This window comes from Pseudorca crassidens, chromosome 20 (genome assembly GCF_039906515.1).
Source record: "Pseudorca crassidens isolate mPseCra1 chromosome 20, mPseCra1.hap1, whole genome shotgun sequence".
In the NCBI taxonomy this organism is placed as follows: domain Eukaryota; kingdom Metazoa; phylum Chordata; class Mammalia; order Artiodactyla; family Delphinidae; genus Pseudorca; species Pseudorca crassidens.
In genome coordinates, this window is record NC_090315.1 from 16,891,070 (window position 1) to 16,908,923 (window position 17,854).

At 54.1% G+C, this 17,854-nt stretch overlaps 3 protein-coding genes across 19 annotated transcripts; 2 read left to right on the top strand and 1 right to left on the bottom strand.

Moving 5' to 3' along the window:
- The first annotated feature begins 43 nt into the window (after window positions 1–43).
- ALKBH6 (alkB homolog 6) lies at window positions 44–5,217 on the top strand. Of its 12 annotated transcripts, none has more exons than XM_067720313.1 (7): window positions 44–90; window positions 950–1,032; window positions 1,348–1,416; window positions 2,742–2,802; window positions 3,145–3,317; window positions 3,522–3,638; window positions 4,796–5,217. In XM_067720313.1, exons 2-7 carry the CDS (start codon window positions 952–954, stop codon window positions 5,057–5,059), a joined length of 765 nt encoding a protein of 254 aa, XP_067576414.1. In that variant the 5' UTR covers window positions 44–90; window positions 950–951; the 3' UTR covers window positions 5,060–5,217. The 12 variants fall into 12 exon arrangements, with proteins under 12 accessions (XP_067576414.1, XP_067576413.1, XP_067576412.1 ...); XM_067720312.1 differs by having other exon boundaries at window positions 46–94; XM_067720311.1 differs by having other exon boundaries at window positions 88–160.
- A 149-nt stretch (window positions 5,218–5,366) lies between these two features.
- On the top strand, window positions 5,367–9,433 carry SYNE4 (spectrin repeat containing nuclear envelope family member 4). Of its 6 annotated transcripts, none has more exons than XM_067720290.1 (8): window positions 5,367–5,767; window positions 5,970–6,120; window positions 6,620–6,760; window positions 6,993–7,187; window positions 7,259–7,517; window positions 8,257–8,360; window positions 9,064–9,122; window positions 9,215–9,433. In XM_067720290.1, the coding sequence occupies exons 1-8, from the start codon at window positions 5,640–5,642 to the stop codon at window positions 9,390–9,392; spliced, it is 1,215 nt and encodes a 404-aa protein (XP_067576391.1). In that variant the 5' UTR covers window positions 5,367–5,639; the 3' UTR covers window positions 9,393–9,433. The 6 variants fall into 6 exon arrangements, with proteins under 6 accessions (XP_067576391.1, XP_067576385.1, XP_067576387.1 ...); XM_067720284.1 differs by having other exon boundaries at window positions 7,259–7,507; window positions 8,283–8,360; XM_067720286.1 differs by having other exon boundaries at window positions 6,993–7,172; window positions 7,259–7,507; window positions 8,283–8,360.
- A 6,088-nt stretch (window positions 9,434–15,521) lies between these two features.
- Window positions 15,522–16,654, bottom strand: SDHAF1 (succinate dehydrogenase complex assembly factor 1). The gene has a single exon (XM_067720368.1). It carries the CDS (start codon window positions 16,530–16,532, stop codon window positions 16,176–16,178), a length of 357 nt encoding a protein of 118 aa, XP_067576469.1. The 5' UTR covers window positions 16,533–16,654; the 3' UTR covers window positions 15,522–16,175.
- Between the last annotated feature and the right edge of the window lie 1,200 nt (window positions 16,655–17,854).

Consider the following 17,854-nt stretch of genomic DNA (forward strand, 5'->3'; position numbering starts at 1 on the left):
AACAGTGTGTGAGAGCGCCGATTGGGTGGAAGGAGGAGCCTTAGAGCCTTTGAGAATTCCCATTGGTCTGAGAATTCCTGCGTCGGCCATGTGGGTAGGAAGTGGCTGGGAAGGGAATGGGGGTGTTGAATTTGGATTTTGGAGGGGTCACTGGTGGACGGTCAGTTTGGGGCGCCGAGGGCGGAGATGGGGGTCCAAGAGGGCTGAGAGTGGGGATCCGGGGAAGCTCAGATGGGAGTCCGAGGAAGCTAAAAGTGTGGGGTTCTAGAAGACAGAGTCGGGGGAACCAAGGGGTTCAGGGAGGGAAGGTGTGAGAGGGGTCAGGCTCAGGGTCAAAGGTCCAAGGGGGCTGCAGGGAAGGGGCGCTCGGGAAGAGAAGTCTTGAGGGGAGTCTAGAGTGGGGAGGATACAAGGAGACTGAAAATGGATGTGTCTGAGGAAGCTTAGATTGGGGGCACAAGCGTGCTCAGAATGGGGCGTCTGAAAAGGCTTGAGGCGGGAGGAGGGTCTATGAGGACCTCGAATATTGTTAGAGAGCCGGGCTCGGGATTGCAGGTCTGAAGTTTTTAGGATGAGGTCTCAAATGAAGGTGTTAAAAGGGGGTCTGGGGTGCAGCCCTGGGGGATATGCGTGGAGCTCTTAAGAAAGGCTCCCAGTGGAGTCTGAGGCTGTTCTCTGTAGAGGCTTGAGACGGCAGACGTGTAGTTTGATGGGTATTTGGTGGACGGAGTCTGAGGGGAGTACTGTGTGTGCTCATTGTGTCTGGGCAGGGAGCCTACGGGTGCACTGTGTGGCTTTTGAGATGCTGAGGACATCTAGGTTTTCGAAACCAAGTGAGTTTCACTAGAGGGCTGAGGTGAGGCCCTGGCCCATGATGAGACCAGAAAGCTGGATCACAGTCTGCGGGTGGGAGGCTTGGTGATTTCAGCATGTTCTCCCCTCCCCACAGGAATGACCGGGTACACGGACTTGATGTCAATGGAGGATCAGGACGCCAGGGTTCCAGCTCTGGAACCATTCAGGGTGGAGCAGGTTGTCAGGACCGGGGGTGCAGAGGGTGAAGGTGGGAACTAGAGGGCGGGAGATAGAGTGGGGATAGGCAGGCTGACTCCTGGGTTTGTGGGCTGGGACTGCCCCCTCCCTCTCAATTCATCCTTACCCTCAGGGTCTAGCCCTACCCTCACCCCACCTCCCCATCCCCCAAATAGCCATTGGTCCCTCGACTTAAGGCCCTGCCCTGTCTGGGGACATCCTGAGCTACGCTCCAGAGGAGGGGCTGCTCATGGATGGCAGCATTCCTGTGTGGGTCCAAAGGTCACACCTTCAGGGGGGATCTCTCTATCCTAGGCACCACCTGTAATCTACTATGTCCCTGACTTCATCTCCAAGGAAGAGGAGGAGTATTTGCTTCGACAGGTGACCTGTTTATCCCCTCTTCCCAGAACCTCTTCAACCCCCAGTTCTCGTAGGAGAGCCCGAAAGGTCACAGTGAGGATTCTTGCAGGAGGGAGAGTGCCACCTGGCACCCATCCCTCACCACCTTCCCTATTCCTTTCTCAGCACCTGCTGGGGCCTGTCAGAAAGGGCTTTTCCCAGGAAGCTTAGGGGAAACCAAACTGATTTTTTTTTTTTGGCCACGCCACGTGGCTTGTGGGATCTCATTCCCCTAGGGATTGAACCTGGGCCATGGCAATGAAAGTACCGAATCACTAGACCACCAGGGAACCCCCCAAACTGATTCTTAGAAAGGTGGTGGTTATTATGGAGCTAAGACTCCCTGTACTAAGACAGCCCTATCCGGCTACCTTAGAGAGAAGGAGGTTATAACATAGGCTGAGGTAGCCCAGTTCACTCCCTTGAGATTTGGGGAATGAAGAATTTACAGTGTTCAGATTTCTGTGCTGAGATAACCCAGGCCTCAGAATGTTAAACGCTTCCCTGTGCTGATAGCTCAGCATAGACCCAGAGTCTTGGGAACAAGGTTACCAAGCACAGACCACCTGTGTTAGATAGCCCAGTCTGTACTCTATTCTTAAGGTCTGGGGAAAGGAGAATTTTACAAAGCTCAGAGTCTGTGCACTGGGATAGCCTTTTGCAGCCCCAGAGCCTTGGTTATAGAGCACAGATCTTCCCTGTGCTATCCCAACTAGTCCTGTCTAGTTTGAGTCCCAGGAATGAGTTAGCTCCAAAACTCAGACTCTCATACTGAGACAGCCGCTTCCAGCCCCATAACAATGAAGGAAGTAAGGAGATTTCTTAGACTTTTTGAGATAACCCTTTTTAGACCCTTGGGGTCTTGGCAGTGGAGAATTTTCAACGTACTCTCTTGGTTATACTGAATAGCCCAGTTGAGCACGTTTTCTCCCCCAGGCAAGAGGAACAAGGAGGTTCCAGGACTCAGACTGTGCTGAGATAGCCCAGGAATCACGAAATTACAGAGTGCAGACTGTTTGCTGGGCTGAAAGAGCCCAACCCAGCCCAGAGCTCTGAGTAGACTCAGACCCTGATTGGGTAGCTCTGGTTCCCTCCCTCAATCCCTAGACACAGAGGGGCTTTGAGGCCAGCGGCCTCCACAGGGGAAAGGGCAAGAACAAAATCCTGGGAACACTGTCTCGGAGAATGATCCCACAGACACTGAGATGACCCATTTCCACCCTAGGTGAAAACCCCTATGTTGGCCTGGGTGGGAGAATCAGAGAGGGTGGTCCTGGAAAAGGACTGACCCCCTTCCCACCTCCCAGGTCTTCAATGCCCCAAAACCAAAGTGGACCCAGCTCTCCGGGAGGAAGTTACAGAACTGGGGTAAGTGTCTCCGGCTGTGGGCATGGGTGATTTAGGGCTGGGGACTGGGGTAGGCAGCTCAGGTTGGATAGTCTCAGGACATTGAGGCGTCAGGGTGCCGGGGGGAGGTCCTTGAGGGTTCAAGGGGTCCCAAGGGCCAGGAGGATTCTCAGGGGTCAGTGGAGGTCCTGAGGGCTTAGGGATTTCCTGATGAGTTGGAGGGTATCTCTAGGGGTTTGGAGAAGTCAGTGGTGGTGATCTCCAAAGATTTAGGGGTCCCCGAGGAGGTCAGAGTGCTACCAACCACTGGGATATCCCTAATGGGGGCTCCACATGCCAGAGCTCCTTGTTGGGTGCCCTCAGCACCCCACTTCCCTCCCCCAGGTGGGCTCCCCCATCCCCGGGGGATGGTTCCTGAGCGGCTGCCACCGTGGCTCCAGCGTTACGTGGACAAAGTGTCTGACCTCAGCCTTTTTGGGGGTCTCCCAGCCAACCACGTCCTTGTGAACCAGTATCTGCCTGGGGAGGGCATCATGGTAACCACACTCTCACCCCGACCCCCAGACCTCGGATCCATCATGGGGCAGGGCATCCTGTCGACCCACATCCACTCTCATTAAGCAGCCACATACCCCAACCAAACACTCACCTCCCTGTACCCAGCTGGGGAGCCCCGCTTTCACCTGAGGGTGGGGGTGTGTGGACTCCTGCCCTGTCCAGCCCTGGTACCCACTCCCCAGCCCCACGAGGATGGGCCACTGTACTACCCGACTGTCAGCACCATCAGCTTGGGCTCCCACACCATGCTGGACCTCTACGAGCCTCGGCAGCCAGAGGACGATGACCCTACAGAGCAGGTGGGCCCTGAGACGTTGCCCCAGCTGCTTGTGGGCACTCTGACACCCCATATCCTCTAAGAGGCCCCAATCCCACCTGCCTGCGGGGTACCCCTGATACCCTTCCAGACATCTTCCTCTGTCCCCTCATGGAGGGCACCCACATCCGCCCAGATGCCCAGCCCATCTGCCTGCAGGGTGCCCTAGAAATCATGATATCCACGGGTACCCCAATACCCCCATCTGCTGAATGAATACCCTGACAGCCTACAGATCCCCTGGCTCCATACATTCAGAGCGCTCCAGTACCGCATGCAGGGCTCCCCAGTTCTCCAACAGACACGGACATCCTCAGATACCCCAACACCAGCCACTCAGGGTTGTCGCTGGCATCCTGCCAGACACCCTTTCAGTGGCCACTGCACAGGCACCCCAACACTGACTTCCTACCTCCCCCTCCAATAATGTGATCTGTCATGCAGGACACCCCCAGATTCTCCTTGGCACCTCAACACATGACTTGCTGCTCAAGGGCCCCCAGATATCCTGCCTCCCCTCTGTGTTGCTCATGACAGCAGCTTCCCTGACCTCTTTCTTTGCTGTATGTCTGACACCCCCTGGACACAGAAACTCCCTGGACACCCTGACACCAACTGCTCCTTACGGCTGCCCTTTTTAATCCTACACGCTCCTAGATGCACTGACACCCCCTCCCACTCTGCTGGTGTCCTCAAAACATCCTGATATCCGCACATCCTCCCAGACCACACCTGTTCATCTCTTCCTCCCTTTCTGGCTTCAGCCAAGTCCTCAGCCCAGTTCCACTCAGTTTCCTGGGACCACTGATCCCTCGGTCCCAGCCCCAGCTCCTTGCAGAGCCCAGCTGCAGTTCCCTTAGGCCCTTAGACACCCCCATCTGCAGCCTAGTCCCTGCCGAGGGGCTGCTGACACCCCACCAGCACCCCGTCTCCACTTCCCTGGAAGCCCGGCCCTGGCCCTGGCCCTGGCCCCCGCGGGATTTTCACTCCAAAGCCTCGATCCCTAGGAGCACACTTGCCCCTCAGCCTTTGCCCCTGGGACTCGCTGACCCTCGCCCCCTGAACCCCCAAACCCGCTGACCTCTCGCCCACCCCACTCCTAACTTCTGGGGACCCGCTAACCTTCAACCCGCCCCGCAGCCCCGGCCCCCGCCCCGGCCGGCCACCTCGCTGTTGCTTGAACCGCGCAGCCTGCTGGTGCTCCGTGGCACCGCCTACACGCGCCTCCTCCACGGCATCGCAGCCGCCAGCGTAGACGCGCTCGACGCCGCCTCCCTGCCGCGCAACGCAGCCGCTTGCCCCTCGGCGCAAGCTGGAGCCCGCTTGGTCCGCGGCACCCGCGTCTCGCTGACCATCCGCCGCGTACCCCGCGTGCTGCGCGCTGGCCTCCTGCTCAGCAAGTGACGCCAGGACCCAGGACCCGCTCGGATTCCCGAGCTCTCACCTGCTCTGGACTGCTGGCTCCCTGTGGGCAGAGGCGGTTCCCCCCGGGTTATTTTCCCAGTACCTGTGAGGGAACCACAGGAAAAGGCCCCATTCCAAATAAACCACCAACAAAACAATCTTACTCTGGTTTTGGACATTTGGGGGTGGGGGGCCAGATGTTTGGGTTCCTGAGGGGCGCTGCGTCCGGGACCTTAGATGGATGGTGTGGGCTGCCGAGGTCAGATGTTCGGGTCACAGAGTGGAGAAGAACCCAGGGCTCTTGAGGGGCAGGGTTATATCTGGAAACCCCTTAGGTGGGTGGGGTGAGCTTGGGAGGTTCAGCTACTGGTCTGCTGGGGAGGAAGGAGTTAAGTGGTGCTACTATCACCTGAGCTGGGCATCAAATTACCTGGGTCCAGGTTCCTCCTAGAAAGAGGTGGAGCTGAGCCTGCCCCTGGGCTTCTGGCTGCCTCAGGCCTGGGTGAGTCCTACTGAGGAAGTCTGGGAGGATAGGAAAAGGGCTTCTACTCACTGACTCTCTGTCCTCAGGCTCCCCAGTATGGCCCTGCCCCCACGCCTGGGCCCTACACCCCCCTCAGAGCCCTTCAGCCACCCGCCTGGAGCCCCTAGGGAACTGAACACATCTGGATGCACCATCTGCTCCGCCTCTGGAGAGGAGAGAATCAGGTACGAGCTGGGGCTTTTGAAACTGTGGTCCCCAAAGGGTGGAGGCAGTAGCAGGGGCCTTTTGAGGGTAGGAGGTATTGTAGCTAAGATCACCTGGGGACATGAGAGAGGTAACTGGGGACAGGGGTAGGGTAGGGTGGATAATGGGCACCTAGGCTCACCCAGGGGCCTGTCAATGCCCCCCCCACCACCACCATCCCAGGTCAGAACAGGCCCAGAAGCTGGGGCAGGACTCCTTGGACCCTCCCGAGCCCTTCCAGGGTGGGCCGAGGGGCACTGAACTTGCTGCTGGCCTCCCCAGATTGCCAACGCCCCCTTCTCATGAGGACTCGGCTGGGGCCAAACACCGTGAGGTGAGCTGAGGTGAACTAGGCCCCTGTGCCAGTCCCTACTTCCTGTCTGTCTCCCAGGATCTGGCTTCCACACCGGGGATGAAGTGATGATTCTGGAAAAATGTTGGGCATCTGTGTGGGGAGGGATGCTCTAGACAATGATTCTTTAACTATCACTATTCAGTATTTTACCAACTGAGAGAGAATTCTTTCATCATTGGCCCTGGCGTAGCCCCATTCCTCGTGGGGCTATCCAGCTCCATCACCCTCTCCCTCTCCAGAGCCCCAGGCCCTATACGTACAAGTTTCTAGGAGCCTTGAAAACCTGGAGAATTTGAACTAGAGGTTCTCAGGCCTGGCTCCACTGGGAAGTTTCTCTAGGTGGGAGCAACCCTGGTGCAGACCCAGAGATGGACTCTGCTGCAGAGAAGCACCCAGAGGGCAGGAGCCTGGGTGCAATGGGTGCGGGCCAGGCCTTGGTTGGCTCACTGGCTCTGACTCAGCCCCCTGTGTTCCCCAGCGCCCCATCTCTGGCTGGGGATTAGAGGCTGAGCAGGACAGCCTGCATCTTTGCCTTTTGGGGCTGGGCCTCCGGCTGCAGGACCTGGAGCAAGGCCTGGGGCCCTGGGCATCAGCCCAGAGCAGGATGGTCCAGCTGCAGGTGAGCAGTGGGAAGCCAAAACGTGGGAGGGTGGGCAGGGCCTCAGGAGTGGGTGCCAGCTTCCCAGGGTGGGAAATGGGTTTATTCCATGTTCCAGGTGTCTGGATGGCAGAGGGGGTGGGGATAGTGACTCCAGGTCTCAGGTCTCTGGTGCCCCTGCTGTGTGTGTATGGAGGCGGGGGGTGGGGATGGGCTGGTGTGGTGTTGGTGATGTCCAACCATGTGTACCCAGGCCCTACAGGCAGACCTGCGTGGGGCAGCTGAGCGTTTAGATGCACTGCTGGTGTTCGGTGAGGGGCTGGCACAGCGGAGTGAGCCTCAGGCCCGGGCATCCCTGGAGCAGGTCCTAAGGGCCTTCAGAGCCCACCGAGACAGCATCCTCCGGCAGCTGTGGCGGCTGCAGGCCCAGCTGGTCAGCTACAGCCTGGTATGGCCCACCCTGGCGGTCCCTGGCGCAGGCGCCGATCCCAACCCTCATGACCTCTGTCCTCTGACCAGGTGTTTGAGGAGGCCAGCACACTGGAGCAGGACTTGGAGGTCGAGGGGGACTCAGACGGGCCAGGACCTGGTGGGGTCTGGGGGCCCTGGGCACCCAGTAGCCTCCCCACTCCCGCAGAGTTGGAGTGGGACCCGGCGGGGGACGTTGGGGGCCTCGGGCCTTTGGGGCAAAGGACAGCCTGGACACCAGGGACTCCCTGTGAGCTGTGTGGCCGCAGGGGGCCCCAGGGCAGGGGACAAAGCCTTGAGGTGAGAGCAGGTGGGGTCACCTCCCCCCAGGCACCCAAGGGACCCTCTGTGTGTCTCCTAGCAGGGCCTTTTTCCCTTTCGAGGAGGTCTTCATGGCTCTGTCTCTCCCGGTGTCTCTTTTGCTTTTGGTGTCTCAGTGGTCTCCTCCCTCATCCCTCTGCCTCTCTTGGCCTCCAGGTGTCTCTGTTGTACCTATATTTATTTCCTTATTTCCTCTCACTCTCCCCCTCATTTACCCCACCACAGCCACGCTAGCCTCCTGGCTCTTCAAATATTCCAAATACACTCCCATCTCGAAGCCCCCAGAGGCACACCGAGCTCACCTCCTCACTTCATTCCATCCAGTCTCTCCTCAAATGTTACCTCTTCAGAGAGGCCTGCCCTGGCCTCCAAACATTATCACTCCTTATCCTCTTATTTTATTTCCTAACAGCACTTACCACATCTTGACATTATACATTTATTAACTTATGGTCTCTCTCTCTCCTACTAGAATATAAACTCAATGGACGCCAGGACTTTGCCTGTTTCCATGCTCACAGTGTCCCCAGCTCCTAGAATAGCACCTGGCATGTAACAGATGCTCATTAAATATTTGTTGAATGAATGAATAAATAATGTCTCTCTTCTCTTGGTTTCTTTGGCTCTGCCCCTCTCTTCGTCTCTCCCTGAGATCTCTCTCTTCCCACAGAATCTAATCTCTGTGACCCTTCCCCAACTTTATGTCTCTTTGTCACTGATTCTCCAAGGACCCCACTCCTCTCTCTCCCCACAGGACATGCTCATGTCAGGCCTCAGCCACCGGAAACACTTAACAGGTCACCGAAGACGGTCCCTGCTCCGGAAGTCTCAGGTGAGTTGGTCCTCGGCCAGGTGTATCACTCAGGAATGTTGACGGCAAGTGACAGCAACCCGACCCAAATTGAATTACACACAAAAAAGAGGATGCTGTTTTTTTTCATGTAACTGAAAAGTCCAGGTGGTGTTGAATTCAAGACCTCAAATACTGTCAGGGCTCAGTCCCTCCCTGTCTTGGGCTCTACTTCTCCAAGGTGGAGTCCTTCTAGCAAAATGGCTGCCCCAGCAGCTACACACTCACTTCCCACTGGCTTACCCACCCCAGGAGGAGAGAGTGCCACTGACCTACGGCAGCCAAGTCCTAGGGCTGACTTCTGCTTCCCCAGCTTGGGTCATGGCCTACACCCTGAACCAATCACAGTAGCCAAGCTGATGGAGGGCTCTGGTTGGCCAGATCTGGGTCACATGCCTAACCATGGAGGTGGAGTTTTGAGTTCAGGAAAGTAGGGAGGTATGATACCCTTCTCCCCAAATTGAACCACTGTTACCAGGAAAAGGGAGACTGTTTGGAGGGCAGGCACTGACAGACATCCACTATACCTGGAGATATTCCAAGTCCATGTGGGGTCTTGGGGATGGAGGGAGTGCTAGGAAAGGAGGAGAAATAAGCCCAGCTCTGTAGGTCTGTGGGAGTAAGGTAAAGACCACATTAAATATCACTTCCACCCATTCTACTGCTGGCTGCTCTCTACCTTTAGGACAAGATGAGGCAAGCATCTCCCAATGTCCAGGATGTGATGCTGGAGGTAGACCCTGGGTGAGATGCCTGGGAGATGGGTCTGGGGTTGTGGGGGTAGGGCTTATGGTGGCAGCCCACCCATACATTGAACACTGCATTTCCCTTTGCAGATCCCCCACTCCTGCATCCAGGCGGCCCCTGACCTTCCTCCTCCTCCTCCTTTTCCTTCTGCTGGTGGGTGCCACATTGCTCCTGCCCATGTCAGGGGACTCCTGCTGCTCTCCTGCCCGACTGGCCAGGACACCTTACCTGGTGCTCAGCTATGTCAATGGTCCTCCCCCAATCTGACTACACAGTCCAGACATATGTAATAAATGGTCACTGTCAAAGGATGTGTCTTAGTCTGTTCGGGCTGCTATAACAAAATAACATAGACTGGTGGCTTATAAACAATAGAAATTGATTTTTCACAGTTCTGGAGGTTGTAAAGTCCAAGATCAAGGTGCCTGTAGATTCAGTGTCTGATGAGGACCCACTTCCTGCTTCATAGACGGCTGTCTTTTCACTGTATCTGCACATAGAAGAAGGGGCAGAGAATCCTCTGGGGGTCTCTTTTATAAGGGCACTAATCCCTTTCATGAGGGCTCCATCCTCATGACCTAATCACCTCCCAAAGGCCTCACCTCCTAATACTATCACTTTGGGGGTTAGGATTTCAACATATGAATTTTGAGGGGACACAAACATTCAGTCTATAGCAGGATATGTGGGGATATTGGGTGCTTGAGTACTGAGAATCTTGGGTATGGCCCTGGTACATCTGGACAGCCCCCTCCACAGATCCCTTTGCCTTGAGCACAGAACATGGAACTGAATCAGCCCATCTTGGGTTGGCTTCCCCCAGACCCTGAGACAAAGATTCAAGCACAGGTAGTTTTTTAGGGAGTTGATCCTAGGCAAATGGATAGGGGAATGGGAAGTGAACCATGGAAAGGAGTTAATGAGCTGGTTGCTGCTCTGGGCACCTAGAGTGCCATCCCCCTAGGGACCTCTGGGAGACTGTGAGACACACTCAAAGTTGTCCCACCCAAGAGGTGAAGAAGTTGTGGCATATATGTACCAGCTCCCATCTTTCATTGGTTAAGGATTATTCCTAGAGATATTAACTCCCCAGCACTTCCAGCCTCTCCTGCCTGTAAACGACCCTCAGGCCAAGAGGCACAGGTGCTTGCTACAGGATGCTAGAGGGGTGCAGGTGTGCAGGAGGGGTGCAGGTGATGTTGGTGCTGGGTTGCCGACAGCACTTGCTATAGCCCCTGACCTGCATTCATCCACGTGCTCTGTTCAAACACTCCACATGGTGGGCTCCCAGGCTGGCCATCACTGATGCACGACTGTGAAAGCCCCCTTCTCCCAGGTCATCATGCTGAATTGCCAGGCTTCAGTCCTGAAGTCCAGTCCCCAGCCCCAGGTGTCTAAGCTCATCCTCTCCCCAGAGCTTAAGGTATCAGGACAAGGGGTAGAGCAGAACCGGACTCAAGAACAGAGGCAGAAGCCCTGTGCTAGGCTCCTGGATGTGCACTTAAGACAGATCCCTTCTCCTTTAATTCTCACAACCACCTGATGATGTGGCCCCGCTTAACAGAATGGGAAACTGAGGCTCTAGACGGGAAGCCACCAGCCTGAGGCCACACAGGGAGCAAGTGACTGAAGCCAAATCCGCACTGATTTAAAAAGAAATGGGAATTTGTTTTCGTGGGTAACTGAAAAGTTCAGGACTATAAGCACAGCTGGATCCAGAGGCTCAGTTCTTTCCTCTGTTTTGGCTTCACTCTTATGCAAGTGATCGCCAGAGTGGCCCTCAAAACCTCCAAGCCTACATCCCACCAATTTAGCAGCCAATAGGAGAGTTACTCTTCCCTTACAGTTCCAGCCAAGGACCCAAAGCCAGTGTCACATACCTCACTGGGGGCTGCAGTCAGCCTTGACGGAACCACGTGTACTGAAAACGGGAAGAAGTTGTTCTCCAAAAAAAATCAGGGAGCTGTCACCAGAAGGGGGGATGGACACTGAGGGAAGGCGGCAGGAAGCAGCAGATTCTGGGAGTGACTCCAAGTTCGGGGAGAAGTCAGGATGCAAACGTAGATCTGTTCTGTTTCAAATGCCAGGCCAGGTCCTGTCCCTGAGGAGGCATGGTGTTCCTGGGCTTACCAGCAAATGGGACAGGCAGAGTCTTGGCAATATTGACCCAACCGATTGGGTAATGGAGCAAATCCATGCCATTCATTCATTCATTCATTCATTTAATATTGACTGAGTCTGCTATGAACCAGGTCCTGGTCAAAGAGCAGGGCTATGATCGTGAACAAGTCAGGCTAAAATCCTGGTCCCTGTGGAGCTGACATTCTAGTGGGAGAAAGCAACAGTAAGTAAAAGAAACAGGTAAAATACATAACAGGTCAGAGAGTGGTTAAGTGCTAAGGAGAAAACTAATGTGGGAAAAGGCAAAGGGGGAGGGGTACAATTAGGATGGTTGAAGAAAGAATCAGGGAGACAATTATATCATTATGCTATAATTAAGTCATTATACCAAATTGCAGTGAGAACACAAACCAGGGGGACTCCTAGAGGGGTGCTGTCCAACAGAAATATAATGTGAACCACAAATATAATTTTAAATTTCCTAGCTGTCACAGTAAAACCGTAGAAACAGGTGAAATTAATTTTAATTTAATTTATACTCTAATGCAACATATCCAAAATATTATCATTTCGATATGTAATCAATATAAAAATAATGAGGTATTTTACAATCCTTTTTTCTTACTAAGTCTTTGAAGTCTGGTATGTGTTTTATACTTTATAGCACATCTCAGTTCAGATGCTTAATTTTCAACGCATAAAATGAAATGTAGTGCTACCAAAACAATACAGCTGTGTTTAATGACAAAATATTTTACACTGCTACAGTTTAAAATTTTAAGTTACTTAAAATTTATAAAGTTAAAAAAAATTCCCCAGTTGCACTAATCACATTTCAAATGCTCAAGTCACAGGTACTTCCCAGATACCATACTGGACAGTACAGGCCTGGAGGAAGAGCATTCTAGGTAGAGGGGACAGCAAGTGCAAAGGCCCTGAGGTAGAAGTGTGCCTGGCGTGTGGGAAAGCCAGTGTGGTTGGAGTGCGAGAATGGAAGGAGGTAAGGTGAGAGAGGCAGTAGGGCCAGATCAGGTGAGGCCTTGTGGACCACAGTGAGGACTTCTAGTTTGAGTAAGATGGGCACTGGAGGGGCTTTTGTTGTGTCAGCTTTCATTCTGATAATTTTTGAACTTGTACAAAAGGAGAAAGAATAGCATTACAAGTCCTTGTGAACTCATCACTGGCTCCAAATATTATCAACTCAGGGCCAATCCCGTTTAATGCTCCCAGGTGCTCACTCCCCTCTTCCTAGATTACTACTTTGAAGTCAATTCTAGACATTGTACCTTTCTATTCACCAGCAATTCATGGACCATCTCCAGAAGATCGATTCTGTTTTAAAATTTAATCACGGAATTCCCTGGCGGTTCAGTGGTTAAGACTCCATGCTTTCATTGCCGAGCTTGCGGGTTCGATCCCTGGTCGGGGAACTTTAGATCCCACAAGCTGTGCTGCGTGTGCCCCCCCCCCCACACCCCCGCAAAAAATCCAATCACAACGCTCTTACTACTATAAAAAAAATTCTAGTCATTCCTCTACATCACTTACGCCTAGGATGTCACTATTTGAGGGAGGGAGCTCAGCAGGAGTGCTGGGAATTTGAGGGTGTGGCTGGCTCCTCATCCTCATCAGGTACTGTGAGTTTCCCAGAATTCCCCAAGGCCCCACTGGGCCACCTCATGCACCTGGTCGCCCCTTTGGGACCACTGAGCTTGTGACCCAAGACAGGAACATATTCTAGTGACCCATCACTCCCAATAGGGTGGAGATCAGAATCTGTAAGGGAGAGCAGATGTTATTATTTCAAAGGTCAGAAATTTAATTTAAATTGATTGTTAAATCTGCGAAGAAGGTATGCATGAGAGATTTATAAAGTCTCAGAAGATGCAGGCTTTACTCTTCTCAAATCTCTTGTAAAAATGTATCCTCTGTGTGAAGATCTCTGGTGCCCAAAGAGGAATGACCAGTGATATGACCATTGTCTTTTTTGTAACTTTTTGTTTTGTTTCAAATTACTGAAAAGCTTTAAGACGAGTACAACAAACCCCCATATACCCTTTACCCACATTCACATAAAATGTTAACACTTTACCCCATGGGCTTCACCATTCACACTCTCACTAATATATATGTGCACATAATTTGGAACCATATGAGAGTAAGTTGTAGACATGATACTTTTAATTCCTAAATACTTCAGTGTATAGTTCTTAAGATCAAAAGTACAGATTTTATACAACTAGAGTACAGTTATTGGAATCAGGAAATTTAAAAACTCAATTCAAGTCTATTATTAACCCACAATCCATATTCCAAGTTATTCCAAGCCCCTTAAGTCCTTTATAGCAATTTTCTTAGATCAGGAGATTCTTTTAACAGACAGGTTGAGAGGCACTGACCCTGTGCCTTAGAAGAGTGAAAAACACAGCAGCAGACACAGAGATTACCAACGGGGGGGCTTTAACGTCAGCACTGAAGTGAGGTGGTTTATTTGGGATGTGATCCCAGGAGGCAGGAGTTAGGGAGTGGGGAGAGTGAGACAGGGCAGGGTAAAATCAAAAAACGTGCTCATGGAGTGATAGCCACTGTGAGCAACTGGGGCTCAGTCCCATGGAGGCACCTTGTAGAACACATTTCATTTGTCCCACCAGACAACAGGCACTTATCCAGTGACTGCTGTCCCCCACAGGCTGTAGTTTGCTCCTAAGGGTATTAACCCACCCCCCATAATTCCCCGAAAGCCCTCAAGCAGAGAAGCAGAGATGCAGGGGCTCAGAGCAGGAAGCTGGCTGCCTCTTGGGAACCCTCCTCTGCAGCTACAAGTGGGGTTGGGACATCATCACCTGCTGCCACATGTATTTAATTCACTGTATCATTATAACAGCCACAGGAGGGAGGCACTATTAGTATGCCCATTTTGCAGATAAGGGTGTTGAGGCACAAAGAGGTTAAATCACTTGCCTCCGATCATGTAATCAGTAAGTGTTGAAACTGCGATTCAAACCTAGGCATTCCAGTTCCAGGGTCCATGCTCTTAATCACTGCTCACTCACCTACAACCTCCTCCCTCAAATCAGGCAATCCCCTCCCTCATCCTCTCTACCAGACAAACTCCATTCCTCTGTAATACCCAAGTGAATGTCTCCCTTCCTGACCGGGATACCCAGCCCCAGTGAGAACTCAATCATTGCCTGCAGCCCTGCCAGAAGCTCCCATCCTGGAGCTTATTAAGGCTCAAGATCTTGGAGCCAGGAGTGAGCAAGAGGAAGAGGAGGGAAATGTAATGGGGGCTGGATAGGTAGGACTTAACCCCTTAAGCCACTTTCAAGACTTTGGCTTTTACTCCAAAATGGAGTCAGGCCAGGATTAACAGCATCACCCTGGCCAAAGAAACTGAGGCAGAGAGACGAACATGGCCGTGGAGGCCAAGCACCAACCAGAGACAAAGCTGAAGTAGAAGTCACTTGCGTGAACAGCACAGCCTGTGCTCTGGGGCACTCCAGGGCCCAGCATTTCTCCCCTCGCCCTCTCCAGGCCTTTACCCACACTGGTCCCCCTGCTTGGAAGCCTATCCCTACATTCTGGCAAATACTTTATAATTCTTTAAACTGCACCCCAACTTTATTACTATTTGGGTTCCTGCCTCCCCCACTGGGATTGGGGCAGAGACTGTGTTTCTCTTCTGTCCGTACTACCTTTGATCTGAGGCCTGGGCTCCTTTCCTGAGGTCCTCCTCCTCCTCTCAACTGCATTCAACTGCTTTCCACTTATTTAACCGACATCAGTGCAAATACAGCTGAGGGCTGCAAAGTGCAGTACTCCAGAGAATACCTAGGGCAGGTCTATGGGGGGAGGTATGCCTGTGGCCTTTGGGTCCGCCTCTCCTCCCCAACCCCTCAGCCTTGCTAACAAAAATCCCAGCTTGTAGCTGAGGCTGGACTCCTCAGCCACGTTTGAGGGCCCCACTACTACCTCAGGGGTTACCAGCCAGGTCTCCTCAGCTCCACTATTCCTCTCCTGCCTCATTACCCTCCATTAAGGAGTCTACTGGGGCTTCTTTGGGGTCAAGCCAGGCTGGGTCCCCTCCATGGATCTGCCCAGGAGAGAGAACTATGCGGCTCCAACCAACCTGCCATTCTAGAGGGCTCCAGAGGGGAAAAGACAGCTCCCCACACCCATCCCTTGCCAGAGGGTCACTAGTTGGTGTGTGTGTGTGTGTGTGCCTCTTCAAAAATCCCCCCAAACATTAAATCTTTAAGACCACCAACAGGGAAGTAAGCACATCCCCAATTTTATTGCCTTTTTGTCCAACAGTCCTGAGCAGGGAAAGGGGCAGGAATCGGGAGTCCTCCTCAGAAGTATCACGTAGAGGTCTTGAGGGGGTCTTTAATTGATTAGCTGGGGTGAGAGACTCCCTACCCGCTTCCTCATCGATCCTAGTTTGTCACAATGGGCGAAAGATTTTTCTAAGGGGATTTCAGGCTTCTCACCGGCCATCAGGGCATCTTCCCAAACTCCTCAGCAAAAAAGTCTGCTCTCCTCATAGTTACAACGAAGGGAGTCTCCTTGAGGAGCCAGGAGTGGTATGTTCTCCCGGGTCTAGAGAAGGGCGTGTCTGTCTCTTTCTGTCCAACAGCGGGGCGTCCTGGCTCCCCAAGGCCTTCGGGTAAGTAGCTCTCAGCTTGACAGTCCAGCCAGCCGGCGACCCAGGCTGCCCCAAGCCCTCATGGGTAAGTTTGACCCGTTACCATACATCGGACAAAGTCGAGCATCTCTCGCCATCGCACCCTACGTCGCCAGGAGGGCTCTTCAATTCCCCCAATCTGTCGATCTGGTCTCTCAAGACCTCTCACCTTCCATCAGGCCGGTTCCCCGGTCCCCCCACGCAGTCAGGCGGGCCCCCGGTTCCCCTGAGCCACCGGGTGACGGTCACCGTCCATCCGGCGCGGTCTTCGGTACCCCCATGCTGTCCAGCGGTCTCCTTGGGCCGTCACCTTCGTCAGGTGGGGTCCCTGGGGCCCCCGCGCCGGGGGACTCCTCAGTCGGGCCCCGCGTACTCACAAAGGCACCCATGGCCGTGGCGTGACCCGAGCGTAGCAGCTGAAGCTGGCGTCGTCCGCGGCGGTACAGGTACTCGATGCGCAGTACGTCGGAGCGTGGCAGGCGGGCGTGCTGCCGGAACTCGGCCCGCACCCGCGACTCGGCGCCCGGCTTTCCGTGCCCGGCGCGCAGCAACTCGCGGTACAGACTCAGAACTTGTCTCTGAAGCCGGCTGTGCCGGCTCATGGTAGCAGCTGGGCCGCGGGCTCACACAGCTGACGCCCCACCGAGTGGCGCGGCAGAACAGTTGGGAGAAGCGGTGAAACGCGACAACTGACGCTTCCGCCACCCACCCCCAGCTTTGCGGCGCCGTCGCGTCCCATAGGTTGTCGCTGCTGCCACGTCACAATGTTGTGAGTAAGGGGCGGAGCTTCTGGTTCACTGGCCCGCCCCACAGGAAATCAGTGTCCTTCAGAGGACGGTACTTCTGAGGGCCTGGATGAGGAGGGCGCTAGGCGCTGAGGCTCTTAGGTTTGGGGTCGGGAGGGACCAGGGGATCCTGACCTGACTCTTGGGTCCTGCGAGTGGAGAGAGCTAGAGGTTGGAGCCCTTGTGTGCCTCAGGGCTCTGGGGGCACTGGGAGAGAGAAGACAGGCACAGGCATGCTTTTGTCCTCATTTATTAAAGCAATCTCGGGAAGCTCCATGCGTTCCCACCCGCAGAGCAGGTGTGCGTCGAGGGTCCCAACCCTGGGGACGGGCAGAGGGACGGGGTCACGCGGTGAAGTGTTGGGTCACAGCCGGCAGGACAAGCTTCTCGGTGCCGAGAAGATGGCGTGAGAGATGGTGTGGGCTGTAAGCCCCCAGACGCAGCCTGTAGCGCAGGGAGTTGGGCTCTTAGCGCCCTCTACCGACATGAGTCGGGTCCGAGGGTAGGAGAGGGAGCGGCCTCCCTAGCTGTTGAAGTCCAGAGTCCAGCCCACATGGCACATTTCGACTAGGCTGGCACCCCGATGTCCAGGGAGTATCAGGTCAGCCTCAATTCCGTTAGAGTCCCCGCAGGCTACGCGGAGGCGTACTCGTAGGGCTGGGAGGCCTGCAATGCCACGACCCCCTCGGACCCTACCAGCACCCGGAGCGTGAGGGGCCGCTGGACAATAACCCGGAACCCTCCGCCCAGCGTGCGACCACGACCCGGCACACCTGGGCGGCGAGCTGCGCTGGGCGTGGGTTCTTATGCTAGAAGGGAGGCGGGTCAGGGACTGGGGAGAGGGTCGGAGTTTGGGAGTCAAACGGGAGATCTGAAACCGCTATGAATCCCCTCGGTGTCTCTATCAGAAATACATATCCAGGTCTTTGCTAGAGGAATAAGGTCTGGGATTTGCTTTAAAATCCTCCGGCACAAACAAAACAAAAAGAGCGAGAGGAGGTGCTTCCCTGGTGGTGCAGTGGTTGAGGGTCCCCCTGCCGATGCAGGGGACACGGGTTCGTGCCCCGGTCCGGGAGGATCCCACATGCCGCGGAGCGACAAAGAGTGAGAGGAAAAGAAAGCAAGAGTGGCAAAATATT